Consider the following 23,184-nt stretch of genomic DNA (forward strand, 5'->3'; position numbering starts at 1 on the left):
TGCACCATTACCAAGCTCTATGTTTTAACCACTTCAAAACCAGCAAGTTTGTTCATTTCCAAACAATTGTGGTAAAAAAATATCACCTTGGGGTGTCTACTTTCCAACAGGCTGCAATTTTCACATAGTGCTGCAATTTGTATGTTTTATAAAAAAAAAAGTTAAAAAGTAAGGGATACAGGTTGTTTTTCATAATGTCTTTTTTTTCTTCATATAGTAAAAAATACAAAAAACAGTGGTTAACAAAAATCCCACCAAAATGAACCTATCCCTGTCACAAAACAAATCAGTCAAACTAAATGCTCTTGAAGCAGTACAACTGGTTAATTTGCATATGAAGAAGACCTAACTTCCAAAAACCACACATATAACTAAAATGTTACTTCATCTTAGTGCTATAAAAATCACTACAAATAGCCATAGCAACACAAAACTGAAAACTGAAAAATGGTCTAGTACCAAAGGGTTATTAGAGGCTAGTAGTCAACTGGATAAAAATACTTATCAACAAATGTTAAAACAGAACTGGTCTGTTTTTAAAGCAGATCTTTGGTTGCCTCCCCCTCCCCCCCCCCCCCCTTCCTTGGTTTACCAGGTGGTCTGGGTGGCACATTACTGATACTCACCTACCCATAGGAAATACTGTTTTCCCACTGAAATCCTCTTGCATTCTGCCACCTCTCAATCCTGTGCCACCAGGTTGATTGTGACATCATCAAGAGGCCCACCAACTGATTTAGCTGGTGTGCTTTTTGATTGTGTGGTGCTAGGCTCTATACCTCCGGGGATATGTGACATGCATATCCCACGAGGCAAAGGGAGAGCAGTGCAAGTTATTCAGCTAGGCAAATGATCTGCAAGAGGAGGGTGGGACTGCAAATTTTTAATGAAAAAAAAAAAAAACTAAGAAAAAAAAGGCATCCGTATTCTGCCAGCAGAGGGTAGAAGGGGTGGAGGAGAGCAAAGTCTCTCCCAAGTGTGAAGATCGGCTTTAAGTGTGCCCTCCTATTCCATGCCGAAATGCTGTATAAAACTTAAAAACACCTGTTGGGGAAAATAATAATAATCTCTTGAAATTAGAGGGTTTTTTTTTTTAAAGATGAGGACTAAGGCATGTCTCTTCTGCCAGAAATTAGTTTTCTCCTACTACTAGGACTTGTTTTTTTTTGTACTCTGCCTGTGGTACACGTGTATTGTTGTTTGCACCATGGACATGCTGGGAGCTGTGTCACATGCATATGTGCTGGATTTGCATTATCATTGGCTGCCTAATAGGTAAAGTCCAAGAGATAGTGGTAGAGGGGCCCTGGCAGTGGCGTATTTAAGTTTTGTGCAGCCCTAGGCAACACAAAAATGCCCCCCCCCCATACACCACGAAGAGAGTCTGACACCGACCACACCATCTAACCTCCACCCCCCCGGCTGAAAGAGCCTTCCACCGCCCCCCGTACACCCACTACCATGCTGCCCCCCCCCCCACTTGGCGAGAGAGAGAAACACATTCACAGCTCCAGACAACCCCGGGAACAAGAGTTGGGCTCTGCATACACAGTCAAGCAGCCCACAGCCTCCCGTGGAACCCACCTGGTCCTTATGCCACACGTGTCCCTTCTTGTGTCTCTTTTTCCGCTGTCCCCCCCTAAAAATGCTGCCCTAGGCAAATGCCTTGTTTGCCTTGTGGTGAATACGCCCCTGGGCACTGGACATGGATTTTCACAGGCTATCAAAACGTGGACAATGTCATTACCTGACCCAGTTGGCCTGCTCACTACAAAGATGGGGATCCCAAGGAGTGGATGTTCACCCGACCAGAGAAATCTATTTGTAATAGGTCTAAGAGAGAGTCAAATAAAAAATCTATAGGAATTCAAAGTATTGTTCATTTGGTTACTCCAAGCAGAGCTAGGGACATCTACCAGAGGACATCTACCAGAGGATGTTATAAACAATAGTCAGTACTGGTGTCCACAATAGAAGTAGCTTGGGAGCTGGTGTGCTAATGGCAGATTTAAAGAACCCTTTATTCAAATCTGCAAAAAAAGTTTGCACCATTTTCAGTTCTGGATGACCTTTGATGGGTTGCTTCATGCTGCCCCATATGGTTTCTTGAAAGCTCCTGCACCTTCCCCCACCTGCTTCCCACAATCGCGTTACACAATGTCTATGAAAAAAAATTGCAGAAGAAATGAAGTTGATATTTGCACTGTGCACTAGTGCCAAAAATTCCTTTCAGTACTACGCAATGGGGGTTATTTACTAAAGCTGGTTCTCTCAGAATCTTGTGCACTTCTGCATAGAAACCAATCAGGTTTTATTGCCAAAGCGTAATTGAACAAGCTGAAATTAGAAGCCAATTGGCTACCATGCACAGCTGCACCAGATTCTGAGTGCTTCAGCTTTAGTAAATCTCCCCCAATATCTTTCCCAGTCAATGCACTGGGGGCTGCTTGCACGTTTTCATACTATTATCATCATCATTAATCACATTACATTTACTATTTATTAATGATAATTAAAGAGATCCTGTCTCACGACCATTCATTTCAACAGCTATTCTTTCATAAGATTATATTTGCATCTAAAGTATTTTAGCAATGTTATTGACTTATAAAAGCCAATACAATATACCTGTTGTGTAGACATCTTAAAGCCCTGAAACCATTGCTAGGTGCTGCCATATTGGATGCGATGTCAGCAGCCCCACTCAAGTGACACTCTAAAGCCCTGGTGCCCAGCACATGGCCAACTGACACTCTCTATGTGGCCCACTGAGTCCTGTCCTGGACTGAATCTGCCTATTGGACACAGTTAAATAGGTATACATGTCTGCCAATGCATCGGTTGCATGGGAGTAGAGGTAAAAGGCACTGCAATGTACCTGATTGCAGGACCCCTCCATCACTCAGCTGTAATCTTAATACACAGCCAGCAGCAGGGCACAGACTAGCTCACCTGTAAATATGAAAAGGGTTGTGTTCTGTGTGTGCCTGGAGAAGGAGATTTTGTAGTTGATGTGGAGATGCACTGGAGGGAGGTTTGTAGTTGATGTGGAGGTACACAGGGGATGTTTGTAGCTAAAGTGGGGGTACAATGGAGGAATTTGTAGCTGATGGTGGACACACTGAAGGGATTTGTAGCTGATTGGGGGTACACTGGGGGAGATTCTAGCTGATGTGGGGTACACTGGGGGAGATTGTAGCTGATGTGGGGTACATTGTGGGGATTTGTAGCTGAAGTGGGAGCATACTGGGGGAATTTGTGGCTAACATGGGGGAATACTTGGGGCATATATAGCTGGGGGGAGACACTGACTGATAGGGGGAGCAGGGGCAGACTGATTGACAGAGAACGCTGCTGTGATTGATGATTGGATGGAACAGCTGTTACAGGAGGGGGCTGTAATTAGTGGGCAAAGGGGACTTTGATGCCCCATAGAGTAACAAGCGGCTCCAGTTGCACAAACAAACCTCATTCACACTGTATGGGCCAGAGAAACTGTGTGAATGAGCCCTTCATTATGTGGTTTTTAGTTTTTATTTTACAATTTTATTTAATTTTTTAATTTTTTTTGCAATGTTTTTACTTAACAGCCCTGCTGGGGGACTTTGTTAAAATGTCTGAGATCTAAACAGACCCATCATGTCTCACTTTTAAGATAGAGAAAGTGATTGAGGACACTGATCTCTCTCTCTCTCTCTCTCTCTCTCTCTCTCTCTCTCTCTCTCTCTCTCTCTCTCTCTCTCTCTCTCTCTCTCTCTCTCTCTCTCTCTCTCTCTCTCTCTCTCTCTCTCTCTCTCTCTCTCTCTCTCTCTCTCTCTCTCTCTCTCTCTCTCTCTCTCTCTCTCTCTCTCTCTCTCTCTCTCCAAACTGAAGCATAGTGAGTGATCAGTGCCAATCATTCAGGAAAAGGAAGGGGCCGGTAAATTTCCATTCTGAAGCGACCAGGGGAGCACACAGGGGGCCCAGGCAGCAAAAGGAAGGGGAACCAGGTCAGAAGGGGTGGCAGGGGTGGCATTCACTGGAACCGATTCCCTGTAGTTCCTCCTTACAGCAGCTGAAAGCAGCGGGAGGGAGAGGAGGAGAAGCCGGTTTTCAGCTGCTGCAGGGGGGAACTACATGGGATCAGTTCCAGTGAATGCAGCCCCTGCCTCCCTTCCTGTCCAGATTCTCCTTCTTTCTGCTTCTCAGCTGCCTGGGCCCCCATGTTGAACTGATGGGGCCCAGATCCCATACAGGGGGACCGGTGGCACCCCTTAGAGGCAGCCCTAGATGAGGACTTTGGCTATTACTTAGCTCTGGCAGTACAGGTGACTGCAGTATGAGCAGGGTTGCCAACCATTTGTACTTTCATGGACAGTTTGTAAAAAAATACCCTGATTTTTCCCATCTATAACAGACCGTAGACAGGAGAAACTGTCTGTAGAAATACAGTGGCTGGCTGTGGCTTTCACTTCTGTATGTGTTCACACTGTAAGTGGTCCTTTCCTTTAATGAACAGCAACGTTACCTGCATGAACATGATGAAGACCGGATCTGCTCCATCCTATCCTCTGTGCCCACCCCACACTTTTGCCCCCGGTGTGCAATGCATGCCAACACTGCCAGCCAGCTGTAGGTGAGGGCCATACTGTGAGAAGCTTGAGGGTAGCAGGAGAGTGCCCGGAGTTCTCCAATCATCAGTGCGGGATGTTTGTGCACTGGAAGTGTAAGAAATGAGCACCACTGCATTAGTACCATGACCTCCGAAGGAGGGGCTGTCCCCTTGCAGGACACAGGTGAGTGCCTCTGGCTGGGGACCCAGCTGTAGGAATGCCACACTGACTGGAAATAGTGGTGGCATGGACTAGGACATCCAGGAAAGTCTGCATGGCTTTAAGTGGGCACGATAGGACCTGTAGTGCCATCACAAGTGAAAAGCCAAAGGTTTTCCATACCTAGTGTTAGGGGGAGCACATACATACAAAGAGGCACACTGGGACTTGTAGTCCCATGACACCTTGGCAATCCAAAGGTTTCTTATACCTACCTGAGAGCTGTGATAGGCAGGAGGAGGCACATAGGTGGCCCTTCATGGCTGACATCAGTAGAAAATGTGGACAAAGTAGTTCATTGTGAATAGAGGGCTGTGAAAAGAGTTGTCTGAACATTCAGATGGGAGATTTGAAACAGAGCATGCAGCTCTATATTCTGGCCTCTTGCTGCCATGCGGCTGCCTGAGCATAGTGGAGACCAGCCTTTGCCCTGGAGGGGGCATGATTGGTCAGTGGGCATTCTGTACACTGTACACCCCTTCCTGTGAGACTGTCACTGTGGCATAGTCATTAGGAGTATTTTGTGGATACAAGGACTATGTCATAGACATGCAATATATAGAGTGACAAGCCACAGGTTGTGGTTAATTGAGCCACTTCCACTGTTAGACATTCTGGCCATGACCATGATTTTCTACAATGTGCTACCAAGCTGCAGGATCAGTTCTTCTGTTCCATTCCAGGGTTACTCGGGTTTTTCTTAATCCTAGTCATGCTCACATTTTGCCATTGTGGGGTTGAACTGGAGAGTGCAAAATCTGATGCATCTCTGCCTAGAATCCAATCAGCTTCCATTTTTTTTTGTCCAAGCTTAATTGAACACACTGTAGTTAGAATCTGATTGGCTACCATGCAGCTACACCAGATTTTGCACTCTCTAGTTTTAGTAAATCAACTGTACTGTTTTGACTTTTTCATTGTAAAGTCAGGAAAAATACTTGTTATGGGTATTGCTACCATTTACATATTATATAAATTTCATTTATCTCATTTTCGCCGCCTGGCTCCCCTTCTTCCTCTCCTCTGAGCTACCGACCATCATCCTCGGGGACTTCAACATCCCCATCAACGACAACACCCCGGCTACTTCCCAATTCCTCCACCTAACCTCCTCCTTCGCGCTCACACAGCACACTCAATCCTCCACCCACTTCGGAGGGAACACCCTGGACCTTGTCTTCTCCCACCTCTGTACCCTCAACCAGTTCTCGAACACCCCCTTCCCTCTCTCCGACCACCACCTCCTCACCTTCTCCATCTCCCCTTCCCCCAACTCCCCCCCTCAAAAACGCCAAACCATCACCAGCCGCAACCTCTGCAACCTGAACCCGGCCCCCCTCCACTCTGCCGCCGACTGCCTACACGACAGCATCCTCCCACTGTCATGTCCTGACATAGCCACCACCTTGTACAATGACTCACTGTCAACTGCCCTAGACTCTCTGGCACCCCTAACCACACGCATCATCAAACCTAGACCGCTTCAACCATGGCAGACCGACAGCACTAAACGCCTCAAACGTCGCAGTCGCGCACTGGAGAGACTGTGGCGCAAAACCAGGTCCCCTCATACTTTCTCCCTCTACAAATCTGCATTTCTTATCTACACCTCCTCCCTCCACGCCGCCAAGCAGGCCTACTTTGTTAACCTAATAAACACCCTCTCCTCCTGCCCCCGCCGACTCTTCTCCACCTTCAACTCCCTGCTCTCCCCCCCCCTCCTCCACTCAGTACCTCTCTCACCGCCCACGAGATTGCCACCCATTTCCACAACAAGATTGACGCTATCCGTAAGGACATCGTCAACTTGCAATCTACCTCCCCACCTAGCCTCCTCGCCCCGGTCACCCCTTCATCTCCCCCCTCCTCTGCCCTCACAACCGCACTTCCCCCCTCCTCTCCCAATGCCCTGCCCACCATAACCCCCCCCGCACTGCACTCCCTCAGCCCTGTCACTACTGAGGAAGTCGCCAAAGTCCTCTCAAAAGCCCACCTCACTACCTGCCCCCTGGACCCTATCCCCTCTCAACTCTTCCGGTCACCCCCCTCTTCCCTCATCCGCTCCCTCACCCACATCTTCAATCTCTCCCTCTCTATTGGCGTATTCCCCTCCCCCCTAAAGCACGCGCATATCACCCCCATCCTCAAAAAGCCCTCCCTGGATCCCGCGGACCCCAACAACCTCAGACCCATCTCTCTGCTGCCACTCACCTCCAAGCTCCTTGAACGCATAGTCTACGATCGCCTAAGCGCCCACCTTACAGACAATAACCTCCTTGACCCTCTACAGTCCGGCTTCCGTCCCCTACACTCCACTGAAACTGCCCTCCTCAAAATCACTAACGACCTACTCAACGCCAAAGCCAAGGGCGACTACTCTGTCCTCCTTCTCCTGGACCTCTCTGCGGCCTTCGACACAGTTGACTACCCCCTCCTCCTTAATAAACTACTCTCCCTTGGCATCGGAGATACTGCTCTCTCTTGGTTCTCATCCTACCTATCCCGACGCTCCTTCAGTGTCACCTACAATGGTGCCACCTCCCCCTCCCTCCCCCTCTCTGTTGGGGTCCCCCAAGGCTCTGTCCTTGGACCCCTTCTCTTCTCCATCTACACCTCCTCCCTGGGCAAACTCATACAATCTCACGGCTTCAACTATCACCTCTATGCTGACGACACCCAAATCTACCTCTCCACCCCTCACCTCACCCCCACTATCTCCGCCCGCATCACTCACCTCCTAAATGACATCTCAGACTGGATGTCGCTACATTTCCTCAAGCTCAACCTCTCCAATACCGAGCTCCTCATCTTTCCCCCTGCCAACACCCCCCCCCCCATCCTATCCATCATCACCAACAACTCCACTATCACTCCCGCCCCGCAAGCCAAAGTCCTTGGCGTCATTCTTGACGCGAACCTCTCCCTCCAACCGCATGTCAAATCACTCACAAACACATGCAGGCTCCATCTTCGCAACATTGCCAAGATACGTTCCTTCCTCACCCCAGACACCACCAAACTTCTAGTACACTCCCTCATCATCTCACGCCTTGACTACTGCAACTCCCTCCTCACTGGCCTACCCAAGTGCAGGCTCTCCCCGCTCCAGACCATCCTGAACTCAGCTGCCAGACTCATCCACCTCACCACCCGCTCCACCTCTGCCACCCCCCTCTGCCTCTCCCTCCACTGGCTCCCGATTGCCCAACGCATCAAATTTAAACTCCTAACCCTGACCTACAAAGCCGTTCACAACACTGCCCCTGACTACCTCACCAACCTGATCACCAAGTACCACCCTACCCGTACCCTTCGCTCCTCACAGGACCTCCTTCTATCCTGCTCCCTGGTCTCCTCCTCCCATGCACGACTGCAGGACTTCTCCAGGTCCTCCCCCATCCTCTGGAACTCACTGCCCCAATCCATCAGACTGTCGCCTTCCCTATTCACATTCAGGCGCTCCCTCAAAACCCATCTCTTCAGGGAAGCCTACCCCACCCTCACCTAACGGCCATCCTCCCTCATTCCTCCCACCACTTCATCCCCCTCAGCCACTTCCTACTGTACCTTTACCCCCTCCCTCCTAGATTGTAAGCTCGTAAGAGTAGGGCCCTCTTACCCCTCGTACGTTGTTTGTTGTTGTTGTACTGTGCCATGTATTGTCCCCCCTATTGTACAGCGCTGAGCAAACCCTTTGGCGCTATATAAACTCGTAGTAATAATAATAATAATAATAATTTTCCAGTAGAAGTTTCTGTCATACTTCTGGTTGTTATTAAAAATGTACTCTGTCAATAAATTATCCATATTTTGTCAGTAAAAAAGTTATGGAGTGTTGGCTACCCTGAGTTCAAGGACAGGAAATAGAATTTGCACTAATAGCAAAAGCTATAAAGGCATTTGAAAAGAAAAATGATCACAAATTATATAATAGTCAAGGGTACAGGACTATAGAGCAATAAAAATATGTGAGACTTCAATGAGGCATTAAGAAGCAGATCTTTCTTCTGAAAGGAAAATCTTCCTTATGTAAGTCTTTGACATTTTAAGAAGTGTTTAGGAGAAGTGATCCATGGATTTCTTTTGTTCTCTACCCTAATCATAATGCCTGACTTTGACTTCTATCTCCGTCTTACCTCAAACACTTTCAGAGTGCGGGATAGTGAAGTAGGTTTGTTTCCTTTGAGGGAGAAGAGTAGGTTGACAATGGCTTTGCCATCTTTCTCCTCGAATACCAGAGATTCAGTGCATTCCGCTGCCTCTGCTGCCGCTGCCGCTGCTTCCCGTTCCTTCCGAGCATCTTCTATTAAACTCTGCCTCCTGCCCAAGAATCGGGGAGACTGAAAAGGAAAATAAATCACAGGAAATAATAAAATATAGGTAGTAAACAAGAAAAAAAATTGATATAAAAAAATTTGATTCATTAATATACATGCATTACATGCAATATGCATGTAAAAGTTCACATTATGTGTAAACCATAAGAGTAAAATCCAGATAGGTTAAATCAATTAGTAAACTGCTGATGATATCAAGATAAACTTGAAACAGTAGAATAACTGCTCATCTTTCCATCAAAGTAAATGTAAACCTAAACACTTAAATATCATATAAACTTTAACATATGAATACAATTTCAAATGTGATTTCCAATCTGTAGCCTACGTTAAAAGCTCCTTCCTGTTATAGGGTGACAATGCTCCGTCCCTGTTTTCCAATGGTGCTCGTTCATTGTCAACCTGCCACAAGGGCCTCTTGGACTACAAGTGGTTTCATCACACATAACTTTTTTTTTATTATTTAAAGGGTGTATATAAGGTAGTTTTGATTATTTAATTTAATGTTCTTTGTATTTGTGTTTATCCTTTCTGATATTTTTATATGTCATTTCACTTTTCCCTGTCTGTTTTTTTTCTGTGAAAAAGGGAAAATAATATGACTAACGAGGGGGACATCTTTGACACAAAGACTGATCCAAGAAAGTTGAAAGGAGTTTCCGTAACTTTCAGTAGCTCTTTGTTACCAGTTGCTCCTTTAAAACCACCAAAAGCTCTTACGGATTGCAGAAATCACCCAAGTTACACTAACATTTCAGAGAACAGAACAATAATATAATAATGGGAAAAGGAAGCACAACCTTTTCAAACATGGTTTGGGCAACTTCAGCTCTTTTTACACAAAGTGAAAGTGTACTGGATCCCAGCAACAGATGAAACATCCAACAGAGTATGTACAAAATAATACAATAAAAAGAAACCCTTTTCAATAACACAGGTCTGTGACTAAAAAGCTGTTTGATTATTTTCATCTAATTTCCATGTATTTTGGTGTGCTGAAAACAAATAAAATATTGAAAAAACTCCTAGACGTCATGATTTTCCACAAAATGCAAAATTGTCTTCAAATTTATCAAATTTTTTTAATTTTTGGTATTTTTTTTATATTATGGGTTTTTAACCAAATTTAAAGTCCAAATTACTATTAATTAATTCACATAAGTGCATTTAAGATATAAAATGCCAAAAAAACCTTAAAGGGGTTGTCCGAGTTATGTAAAAAAAAATATAGCACTGTAAATCTGATGGTCAGCAATATATACATAAACTAAGCAAGTTTTAGGGAAAAAAAATTCTATTTCCTCATTTCCCTAGTTCTCTTCTGGTCCTTTGTTGTTATTTGCAGGTAAACAATCTCTGCCCCTCCCCCCCTGCAAAGGGGATGAATACAAGTGCTGCTCTGAGTGACATGTCTGACTACTGGGATACTCAGCAGCATGTTGTATGTGTAAGCCTCAGCCCTGAGTCTGTGCTTCTGATGGTAGAAAGGGTTAATCTTTCCTGAAGAATCCAGTGGGTGGGATACCAAATACCCTTGTTTTCTGTGTCTATGGGACAATTGAGACCGACAAAATCACTGGACCAAGAAGAGTTGACAGCCGAGGGTGCTAACAGTCGGTGAAAAAAATGTCCTCCGAGAAACTTTGGTACCTTCCCATAAAGTTCTTCTACCACCTCTCCACATTAAATTGGGATTGATGAAGCAATTCATAAAATCACTTCCAAGAGATGGAGAATGCTTCAAATACTTGGACACCAAGTTTCCAGGCCTGTCGGAGGCAAAATTGAAGAAAGGTGTGTTTGTCGGACCAGACATTAGAAGGCTTATAGTTGATCAAGAGTTTGTCAATACCATGACGGATCCTCAAAAAGAAGGGTGGTTTGCATTTAACGAAGTGGTACAGAAATTTTTAGGCAATAACAAAGATCCTCACTACAAAAAAGATCGTCGAATGCTGAAAGCATTTCAAGCTTTAGGTTGCCTGATGAGTTTGAAAGTGCATTTCCTCCAGTCCCACCTTGACTACTTTCCTGAAAATGTGGGAGCTGTGAGTGAGGAACAAGGTGAACGATTCCACCGAGACATTAAAGAGATGGAAAGGAGATACCAGGGAAAATGGAGCATTACAATGATGGCAGACTACTGTTGGATGCTTCAGAGAGACATTCCAGATGCTACTCACAAGCGTAAATGCACCAAGAGGAGCCTCACAGGGAAGAAGAATCGAGTTTAGTTTGTGTAGGTGAGCTCATTTCAGTTCAAAAAAGGATTTTTATGAAACAATTGTAATAAAACTTTAATTTTATAAGTCTATTTCCATTTATTTTGAGGTATTGCCTTATTTAATATAGTTACCTAAATTGTCAGGAAACGTGATGTCCTATGACAAAATGGAGGTCATTTTCGGATTCAGTGCACCAAAAAACATAAAGATTACGTGGAATAACCAAAACAGCATTTGAAAAAAAATTGTTTGCAGACCTGTGTAATAGGTTTTCTGTTCATATCTTAGCAAGCATCCACACATCCAGCATATACAGTATATTCAATCTATATATGTACCTATGTGTCTTTCCTGCAAGGTCACGTGTCCATGTATACACTATACCTTAGGCCAGGGATCTCCAAACTTTCTAGACAAAGGGCCAGTTTACTGTCCTTCAGACTCTGGGGGGGCCGGACTATAGCCATTGGGAGTAGAAAAGGTCCCACATTCAGTGGGGAAAAGCAATGCCCCATCCTTGGTGTCAGTGGGAAGAATTGTACCCCATCAGTGGGGACATTGGGCCCCATTGTTGGTGTCATTGGGATGAAGTTTGCTTCATCCTTGGTGGCAGTGGGAGAAATTGTGCCACATCATTGGTTTCAGTGGAAGGAATTGTGCCCCATTGTTGGTATCAGTGGACGAAATAGAGCCCCAAGGGCCGGATAAATGCAAGCAAAGGGCCGCATCTGGCCCTTGGGCTGCAGTTTGGAGACCACTGCATTAGGTCATTCCTTCCACCATCTTCTCTTTTAGCAGTTAACGTTTCCTTTATATGCCCATTTGGTATTTATTTGCTAACTTTTTGGTTGATCTTACTTGACAACTGCCTACATAGGTTTTTCCTTGAAAACTTCTGAGATATTTCCTGCATTGTTTAACCACTTGCAAACCACCCACCTGCAATGTACTGCAGACGGGCGGCCCGCACCGGCAAGGCCGTGTACCTGTGTGTCGCTGCCTGCTTCCGGGTTTGGAGGGGGCCCCCCTTCCCCCGCCAGCATGCACTGCGATTGTCCACGGTGGGAGCCTGTCAGCAAGTCCCAGCCAATGATTCACCCCCGACCTGCTAATTGGCTGTGTACAATCACAGCCCAGAGCTCTGTATTGAAAATCAACACAGAGCTCTGTAGAAAGGGAATGATTCTCTTTTTCTCATCTCAGCAAAGCAAGTAAAAATTAGTACATTTTACATATACTAAATTGTTAGGCACACATTTAATGCCTAGATCGTCCTAGATATTAACCCTTTTCTAGCCAGTGTCATTAGTACAGTGACAGTGTATAGTATTATCACTGATCACTGTATTAATGTCACTGGTAATTTGGTAATTTCAGTAGCAGTTAGTCAGTTTCCCCCAGCACATGGTTAGTGTCAAATTGCCCGCCGCACTATTGCAGTCCCATTATAAATAGCTGATCACCGCCATTAGTAGTATAAAAATAAGTTCCAGTATATACAGTCAGGTCCATAAATATTGGGACATCGACACAATTCTAACATTTTTGGCTCTATACACCACCAAAATGGATTTGAAATGAAACAAACAAGATGTGCTTTAACTGCAGACTGTCAGCTTTAATTTGAGGGTATTTACATCCAAATCAAGTGAACTGTGTAGGAATTACAACAGTTTTCATATGTGCCTCCCACTTGTTAAGGGACCAAAAGTAATGGGACAATTGGCTTCTCAGCTGTTCCATGGCCAGGTGTGTGTTATTCCCTCATTATCCCAATTACAATGAGCAGATGAAAGGTCCAGAGTTCATTTCAAGTGTGCCATTTGCATTTGGAATCTGTTGCTGTCAACTCCCAAGATGAGATCCAAAGAGCTGTCACTATCAGTGAAGCAAGCCATCATTAGGCTGAAAAAACAAAACAAACCCATCAGAGAGATAGCAAAAACATTAGGCGTGGCCAAAACAACTGTTTGGAACATTCTTAAAAAAAGGAACGCACTGGTGAGCTCAGCAACACCAAAAGTCCCGGAAGACCATGGAAAACAACAACAATTCTTAACCTAGTGAAGAAAACACCCTTCACAACAGTTGGCCAGATCAAGAACACACAGGACTTGCAACCAAGTATTAAAAAGTGAAAGTTTGATTTATGATTATTTTTCTGTCCCATTACTTTTGGTCCCTTAACAAGTGGGAGGCACATATGCAAACTGTTGTAATTCCTACACCGTTCACCTGATTTGGATGTAAATACCCTCAAATTAAAGCTGACAGTCTGCAGTTAAAGTACATCTTGTTTGTTTAATTTCAAATCTATTGTGGTGGTGTATAGAGCCAAAAATGTTAGAATTGTGTCGATGTCCCAATATTTATGGACCTGACTGTATACCATAGTTTGTAGGCGCTATAAATTTTATGCAGACCAATCAATTTATACTTATTGGGATTTTTCATTGAAGACATGTAGCTCTCAGGAATGGACTCACCACTGGTGGTGCTGTGGCTCACTTGCTCTGTGGGCTGCAGTACCAGCTCCTACCAGAGGGTGCTTTCAGCAGCCAGGGTCTCACTCCTGCAATCAAGCCATCACCTGAGGCTGATTGCAGGAGGTCTATTTAAGCAGGACCAGGCCTGCAATCAGTGCCTTGGTGTTTGTTTCCCATGATCCCCTGTACCTGGTCCTGTGATCTGCCTGCCTGGTTTCTCTGCTTGACCCTGACACTGATCGAACTCCGCCTGCACTGACCCCGGCTATTCCTCACCATTCTCCTGCCTGCTCCTGTTGTACCTTGTCTGCCCGATTGTTCCTGATCCGGCCTGCCTGACCACTCCACCTCTCCAGCCCTGAAGACACTTGTTCTTATTTATATTAGTTTAAGGTTTGGATTTGTTTGCACTGCATTTGTTTATTTTGTTGCGGCTCTTAATAAATTCTATTATTATTTCATTTCTGTAGCCTGCTGTTCCCTGTGTCAGTCCACACATTTCTGGTCATACCTGGATCCCTAACAGTAGCAAAATACTAAATTTATGAAGAAACTTGATTTCTTAAATATTTTTATTGGATACGTTTTGTAGCAGAAAGTAAAAAATATTTTTTTCAAAATGTCTTTGTTTATATCGCAAAAAATAAAAACTCAGTGGTGATCAAATATCACCAAAAGAAAGCTCTATTTGTTTGAAAAATATGGTATAAATTTTGTTCGGGTACATCACTGCATGACTGAGCAATTGCCAGTTAAAGTAGCACAGTGCTAAAAGGAAAAAATGGCCTGATCTTAAAGGGGATAAAATCTTCCAGAGCTTAAGTGGTTAAGGCAAATCACATTTTTTTACCATTGTGAACTTAATACCTAAGGCAATTCCTACGTCTATTTACCGTATTAGATAGGCAAATCACATTTTAAAACCCTTGTATATACTACGTAAACAGATTTCCCTTTGAAACACCTAAAGCAATTTGTATTATAGAAAACAATTTGCCTACAATTACAAACACTATGATCTGCCAGTGCCATTTACTTTATTAGTTTTATTAAAGTTAGGCTTTGCCAAATTAAATTTGTTACCAAATTGCTGTATGTCTGGCCATGTGTATCTATATACAGTGTGCTGTTTGCTGGGGAGGAATCTGCACTACACCACTTTTCCTGTTGCTTCTTGAATATTCCCCCACCCGTCATCAGATCACCAGTCATTGGTAGGGCAGCTCTGACATGAATTTGCTCAAAAGGTCAAAAAAAAATCACCTGAATTATTCAAATCAATTACCTTGACCTTTTTATGGGAATTTACCAATAATTACTAGATGCAGAGGGGATGTGCCTCTTTCACACATGCAAGTATATGATCCAAACGCACACGTTCCTGCGTTAAAAATGGCTGTGTGTATGAGTGGGTGCTGCAGTGACCGTCGGCTGGAACCAAACAGAATCAGCAAGGAAAAAATGTCACCAGCACACCGAGGATCACCAATATGGGTCCAAAGGTTTTAATAAACCATCACATAGTTACAGCAAGGCAACGTTTCGGAGTCTCGCAGGACCCCTTCATCAGGCATGTGACCTTTCACACATGCATCTAACCCACTAGGTTGTAAAATTGTATTTCTAATTTTATTTTATTTTTAGTCTAAAAATGAATATATAAAAAAGAAATAAATAAGAAAAAAAACTTCTATGGCTCAAATTTTGTTTCCTAAAAAGAAAAAAGTTGCAAAAAAGTATCTCAGTTGGCTTCCATTCTGCATAACTATTCTTTTCATATTTAAATTGCCGACATCATCTATCAAAAACTATAACATCCATCTGAGGCTCTGTTAGTCACAATATCCCTCTGGTGTACACCATCTAGTCTATAAAATACAACTTTCCCTGCATTTTCTGAAAGTATCAACAGTAAAGTGAATCAAAGTCCCCAAAACTTAAAATCCCACAGCGCAACATGGTTCACTATTGCTGACCTCTTCAGGGTGAATAATGGGCAACAGATAGAAGATGTAGTCAAAGACAAATGTGTAATGACGGCCATTTGAAAATTGATGTCACTGCGTCACTCACATTTATGTGACAGCATACATTATGCACATGTTATGATGTCATCACGTCACATGTGCGTACCAGCGCCACACATACTGGCGCATATAATGTATTTCCTATTACATTATCATTTTGATTTTTAGCTTGTCCATAATTGGAGTCATAATTATGTAAATAATCATATTCACCAATATTTACATAATTACAGTTTAACAGAATGCATCCAAAAACCAATTCATTGGAATTTATATTTCATATTAGTTGTTTATAAAATATAGGAAGCGGAAACGTTTTCAGAGACTTTTTCACCACTTTTTCCTGTAGTCTCTGTAGAAAGCACAATGTAGCTCAAAGCACAATTTGAGCTACATGAGTTTTCTCTTATATAGTTCTTTTTTTTAAATTCATATTTATAACGAAGTGAAGTTTTAAGACCTAGTGGGTTAGATGCACTGTGAGAGAGGCCGCATCACCTCTGCATTTATTTATTATCTGACATGAGGAAGCAAAGCCCTGCACTAAGATGGCCTCCTGTACACGGAGACAGTTGCGGAACAAGGCATGATAAATCAGTAATAGTGAAAGGGTCAGCTGCAGGGGGCAATACTGGTGACAGCTTCCAGAGTTCAAGTCCTCTTTAAGACCAGGGCACTTGGTTTTTGCTATTCAGCACTGTGCTACTTTAACTGGCAATTGCTTGGTCGTGCAACACTGTATGCAAATTAAATTTTATTATATAAACTAAAAAATGACCAACATGTTTAGGTAAAAAACAGTATTGTTTACTTTCTGTTATAAAACATATCTAATAAAATCAAATTTCTTCATAAATTGTATTCTGCTACATGTTTTGGTTAAAAAAAATCCCAATAAGTGTATTTTAAATGGTTTGTGTGAAAGGTGTAACATCTAGAAACTATGATATATATATATTGGAATTTATGCAGGTATAGACACTATACTTGTAATGGCAGTGATCAGCGACCTATAGTGTGACTGTGATAGTGTGGCAGACAATCTAGCGCTGATACTGGCTGGGAGGGCCACTGACCAACTGACTAACTGGCACTGACATTTCTAGTGGCACTACTACAGTGATCAGTGATAACACTGTAATAATGACACTAATCAGTGAAAGGGGTGATAAGAAGGGCAATCAAGGGGTTAACTGTGTGCCTAACAAGTGTATGTGTGCTGCTTTTACTCCCTGAACTCTTCAAGGAGACAAGGAGAAGAAACAGCCAGATCGCTGTTCTGTGTGTTTGCAAACTGTAATTGTGCTGTAATTGGCCACAGCTGATCAGCAGGTATACAGCCAAAATCATTGGCTACAACCAGCTGACAAACTTGTGCCCTGTCCAATCACAGCATAGGTCAGCAGGGGGCACATGCACACGCGCCCAAAAACCAGGAAGTTCATCGCGTATGTCGCAGTGCCTGGCAATGCCGCCCACTAGCAGTAAATGTACTGTTAGCAGGTGGCAAGTGTTTACTTTCACTTAGCACTTCAAAATCACCAATCATACAAGAACAAAAGCTGTATCAGAGAATAAAAGAAAGAAAAACAAACTAGCAAAAGAAACAATTTTAGGCTTTCAATGCTACTTGTTATATGTGAGTTGGGTGCACTTCAACTGTAAAAAAAGGCATGTTAAAGTGGTTGTCACATACAGTATATCCAGTGAAGTGACTGGCCTCAGGTGATACACAGAGATATAACAAATCCTCCTACATAAGTTGTATCTGTTTATCTACAGAAATTTTTCCCCTAGACCCATTCAAAGTACAGGATCTCTCAGCTCTGAAAAGTAGGGGGCGGAGAGCTGAACACCCCCCTTCACACAGCACACAGGAACAGAGCTGAAGCTGTCAATCTGCTGGAGATTACTCCCCGTCACCATTTTGTTTCTTGGTGTCAGGAAAACCTTTCAGAAGTGATTCATACTGATAGCAGAGGAATGAGGCAGCGGACAGAAATTACACTTAGTGCTTTGGATTGAGACAAGTACACGCTATAGAGGGATATGCTTTGTTCATATTTCATGTCTGAAGTTTACAACCACTTTAAACCTACAGAAGTCATGTACTGTATATGTCAGTTCAAATCCCAACCAGGACACTAATGCCTGGAGATTGCGTGTTCTTCCTGTGTCTGCGTCACTTTCCTCCAGCTACTCTGGTTTTCTTTCACACTCCAAAGACATTCTGGCAGGTTAATTGGCCCCTGTTTGTTGTATGAATGTGAGTTAAAGTGGTTCTAAAGGCTTAAGGTTTTTTTTACCTTCATGCATTCTATGCATGAAGGTAAAAAATCCTTCTCTGTGCAGCAGCCCTCCCTAATACTCACCTAAGCCCCCTCTCAATCCAGCGATGTGCACTGGAGTCTCGGCTATCCTGGGACTGCCTCTTCTCAATGGCTGAGGCAGAAGCAGGAGCCATTGGCTCCCACTGCTGTCAATCACAGCCAGTGAGCCAATGAGAACTGAGAGGGGGTGGGGCCGAGTGTGGCTCCATGTTTGAATGGACACACGGAGCAGTGGGTGCCAGGAAAGCCTGCAGGGACCCAAGAAGAGGAGAATCCAGACTGCTGTGTGTAAAACCACTGCACACAGCAGGTAAGTATAGATATGTTTGTTATTTGTTTTTTAAATGAGCCTTTAGAATCATTTTAAAGATCTTAGATTATAAACTCCTTGAGCGGTGACTAAAGGTACATTTGTTAGGTACATCTTAATGCCCTGTGTGGTCTCAGAGATGGTATTCTGCATACAAGGGTTTTAACAAGTGGTTATTTGAGTTACTGTTGCCTTTTTATAATCTCGAACCAGTCTGCTCATTCTCCTCTGACCTCAACAAGGCATTTTCATCCATACAACTGCCACTCACTGGATATGTTCTTTTTTTCGTACCATTCTCTGTAAACCCTTTGGTTTTACGTGAAATGGTTGTGCTTGAAAGTCCCAGTAGATCAGCAGTTTTGAACTACTCAGACCAGCCCGTCTGGCACCAACAACCATGCCACGTTCAAAGTCACTTAAATCCCCTTTCTTCCCCATGCTTATGTTCGGTTTGAACTTCAGCAAGTTGTCTTCACTACGTCTAGATGCCTAAATGCATTGAGTTGCTGCCATGTGATTGGCTGATTAACAATTTTTTGTTAACAAACAACTGAACAAGTGTACCTAATAACGTGGCCAGAAAGTGCATATGTAAAGCGCTGCATAAATACCTGTAATAAATAATAAATAAATATAATGGTGCTCATATATAGGTAAATTCAGCAAAAGACATGGCATTGTCCTTCCCGTAAAAAGTTATAAACTGTACAGGGCAGTCTGTGCTGTTCAGGAACTATTAGTCCCAGTTTTTACCACAGGTCATCTTAGCTACAATATATGGCTATTAAAATAATTGACAATAATTTTTTACTATTTTATTTTAAAGTTGTGCTAGAAGTAGTGTCCTTATGGACTGGACAGCTACTCTTCAAAGAGAAAGTTCAACCTTTTAATATTTTTCTGCAATATGGACACTGAATGGTCAGGTAAAATGTTTTAATGTTTGCAGGTGTTTAAACTAATCCTTACATTACTTGTATAAAATATTTTAGAAATAAATACTTGATATTTGAAATTGAAAGACCATTCTGGACTTTCTAATATGGCAGCCCAAATTTAGCTATTCATTTATGAACTGGCTATACTATGTACAGATCATATTAAGTAGAGACATGGGAGCTGTACTTCCTCTGACCTTTTCAGCTGTGTGTTTTACAATATTTCATCTCGAAAAAAATGAAAAAACTGTTCAAATTTGTAATCTTGACAATATCCAAAAATACCACCCAAACCTATTAATGTGTATCTATGTTTTAAAACTATGTTTCTATGTATAATCTGCCACTATATTTTATATGTGGTAAACCATAATGGTTTTGACATGCTGATTATTTTAAATTATTACAAATCCATCAAATCTCTGAAGTCTCTAATGACATTAAATAGCCATAATGCCCATTTTAGCCAAAGACTATGGGCCTGACTTCCTAAAGGAATTGAGCATGTTCCCTTTTTATAAGGTAAATGGTCATTTTGTTTAGTGGATGAGGTGAAGCTGATTTCATTTCAATTATTTAATTACTGTATGATTATGTAAAATATTTTTTTTTTATTTGCTTTGCATGTGATTGGGTATTCAACAAAAACACAGCTTCACCTTATTTAATACGGTAAGTTAACAGTCTCTATTCCTTTATCAAATTAACCCAAATGTGCTGTCATATTGGAGAATGGCAGATCATTTTAGAATGGTTACCGTAAGTTACTTTTGTTTGGTCCTCATTTCCACTGCATGCACTAAAGCTGCTCATACACAGTTAGATTTTCGTTCAAACATTTGCACAGAAAATCAGAAATAGTTAATCAGAAAACCCTTTCTGGCCATCATCGAGTTAACTAATTTTTTTTCAAAAGACGTTATTATTTATTTCAGGTACTTGTATAACACTGTCAATTTACACAGCGCTTTACATATATATATTGTACATTCATATTAGTCCCTAACCCTCAAGGGCATACAATCTAAGGTCCCTAACTCACATTCATATACAAGGGCCAATTTAGACAGGATCCAGTTAACCTACCAGCATGTCTTTGGCGTGTGGGAGGAAACCGGAGTACCCGAAGGAAACCCAGGCAGGCACAGGGAGAACATGCAAACTCCAGGCAGGAGGTGCCGTGGCTGGGATTTGAACCGACGATCCTAGTACTGCCAGGCGGAAGTGCTAACCATTTAACCACTGTGCTGTCCATTTAAAACTTAATTTTAATAAAACATATTTCAATTAAAAATGCATGATGTTTCCTAAATGAAAAGCACCTTCACAGTCAAGCCATCCATATATGGATCCAAATGCCGAACCAGCCAAATTTCAATCCATGTATGGGCTACCAGCCTGACAGGCTTTTCCAAAAAGTGCCGCCAGCTAGCCGGCAATACTGACGATTGTATTCTGCCAGCAGGGAAGGCTCTCTTCTGGCAGAATACAATACCTCAGTGGGAGTGATTCCCCCATCCACATCAAATGTGCGGATGGGGGAATCGGTTCATTTTTTTTATTCAACCTGCTGGTTGAACAAATAAAATGTCAATCATGTATGGTTTGCATTAGAATTTTGTTGGTTTGAGAAAAAAATTTCCATCCAGCTCCTTCAGATAAGTATTGGAAAATTGAACGATGTTCTGAAAAAAAATTAAAATAAGGCAAAATTCTATTTGTGGATGACCATCTTAAATCATGCTGTGTGATAGTGAAATGTTTGGGGTGGCTCTAGGATGACTGGTGATCCTATCATAGCAGATGGAGCACTTACAGGAAGTTATTACATCTTTCTCGGTTTGTGATTTACCTTTTTTACAGTGATCACCACACATCAGCATTAACTTCCAATATTTTTTATCTCTTTGACATTGTTCACTTATTATTGTCATTTTATATCATCAATTTATATCCACATTCTCATACTATACCAAAATAGTAATTCTCTAAATCTAAAATATAAGTGCGCTCATTTCAAATGTCAGGGAAAGGAGCAAAAACGACATGCAAAATACAATAACCTATAACAACCAACCAGTAATGAACTTTCATTGATCCTGCAACAGTTAACATAAACCTGAATGGTTGCTTTGGGTTACAACACTTTACACACCATCAATGCTTTATGCACTTCTGAATAAGCTATACAGGTATCATTACTAATACATTTAATTGATATAAATTAGTCTATATATATTATAAACAATTACCCATTTAATTTTTTTTTATAAAAATTAAATAATAATAATAAAGAATATTAAAAATATTGAAATGTTATAAAATGATTTTTTTGTATAAAAATAAAATAATAATAAATAATACTAAAAATATTGAAATGTTATAAAATGAAATGCAAAGCAAAGATAAAGTACGCAGATTGAAACAAAAATGCTAAATATTGTAAATGTTTTGCAGTGCAGAATAAAAAAAAACTTAAGCAAAAGTGCAGAATTGAAAAAAATGTAAAAAGCAAATAAAACTTGACTGGTAGTTCTGGACCCTTGCTCCACTTTTACTTAGTTTTCATTGCAAAATTCTTTTTAAAGCATCTGCTATATTCTTCTTCTTTTCTTTTTTATTATATCCTTTAATTTTATTTGCAATAAAGGTACCTAGATGAATGAACCACTCAAACGGAAAAAAAGATAAATATTAAGCAAAATCAGCATGCATGAACACCAGGTCTAGTCTAAAAAGTATCCATCAGTGCAGGTGTGAGATATATCTGTCTACTGCATAGAAAAAAGAGCCGCAGAGCTTACAGCTAATAAGCCCCCTTACCAGAATGGCCTCAGCTTGTTTAGGGTCGAGTTCAGAAACAGCCCTTCTGAAGCTTTTCCCAGCAGATCCGGAGATATTTGGTGTCGGCATCACTACTCTTTTAGAAGTGTCTTGTGTTGCACCTGCTCTCAGCCCCAGCTATATAGAGCCAGTCTGACGTCACCGCTTCCCCCCACCACAAGCCTGAGGGAGGAGGCTGGACACTGGTCCTCTATCTAGCACATCTCTCCCATACCTTGTGCAACCTGCAGACTATCTCTTTGCCTAACATTTCTGTCAGATCTCTGCAGAGCATTCCTTAAACAGAGCTGTGCAGATCATTCCTCCTGCCAACTTCATAGAAGTGTAGATTTGCACTTGCCCCATGAAGACACAGATGAATCCTCATCTGCACTACACCTCTACTAATACATTTATACTATTATGATGATGATTGTTGCCTGGTTGTTATGTTGATCCTACAGCTTCAGTACTTTCTGCATGCTTGTTCTGCATCAGTGACTTAACCACTTTAGTACAAGCCTGTCATACGTGAACAGCGTCATGCAACCCTATACCCAAATGATCTTTATATCACTTTTTTTAGACATGACTAAAAGAGCAAAATAAATGGATTTTTAAGGTAACCAAGGATTACAGCTAAATTCATAGCAAATTACAAAATAATTTTATTCATATATATTTTTTAAAAAGAGAACAAAAAAGTACAGTCATTAGAGTGCCTCCCCTCCCAGACCAATGTGCATTAACTTTTAGCATTTAGTAGGTGATTCTCATAATCAATCAACATCAAATTGTATTAAGGGACTGATGATAAAGTGGACAGAGGGATCCTTGCTCTTTTATGTGTTTCTCGGATATGCGGAATAAAGAACCTTTTATATTCTTTTTTTT

General features: G+C 42.0%; 1 protein-coding gene across 1 annotated transcript in view; it reads right to left on the minus strand.

Annotated features, from left to right (window-relative positions):
• The window catches only part of TH (tyrosine hydroxylase), a 93,304-nt gene extending 70,902 nt beyond the window's left edge, over nucleotides 1–22,402 (minus strand). Inside the window, exons 1-2 of the mRNA XM_089654951.1 lie at nucleotides 22,291–22,402; nucleotides 8,948–9,151 (exon numbers count right to left, since the gene is read on the minus strand). Of these exons, the coding sequence (XP_089511077.1) occupies nucleotides 8,948–9,151; nucleotides 22,291–22,380 (294 nt within the window). The 5' untranslated portion in view covers nucleotides 22,381–22,402. The remainder of the gene's footprint in view (nucleotides 1–8,947; nucleotides 9,152–22,290) is intronic.
• Between the last annotated feature and the right edge of the window lie 782 nt (nucleotides 22,403–23,184).

The sequence above is a fragment of the Staurois parvus genome, unplaced genomic scaffold, assembly GCF_062004578.1.
Source record: "Staurois parvus isolate SC_StPar_1 unplaced genomic scaffold, SC_StPar_1.0 ptg000818l, whole genome shotgun sequence".
In the NCBI taxonomy this organism is placed as follows: domain Eukaryota; kingdom Metazoa; phylum Chordata; class Amphibia; order Anura; family Ranidae; genus Staurois; species Staurois parvus.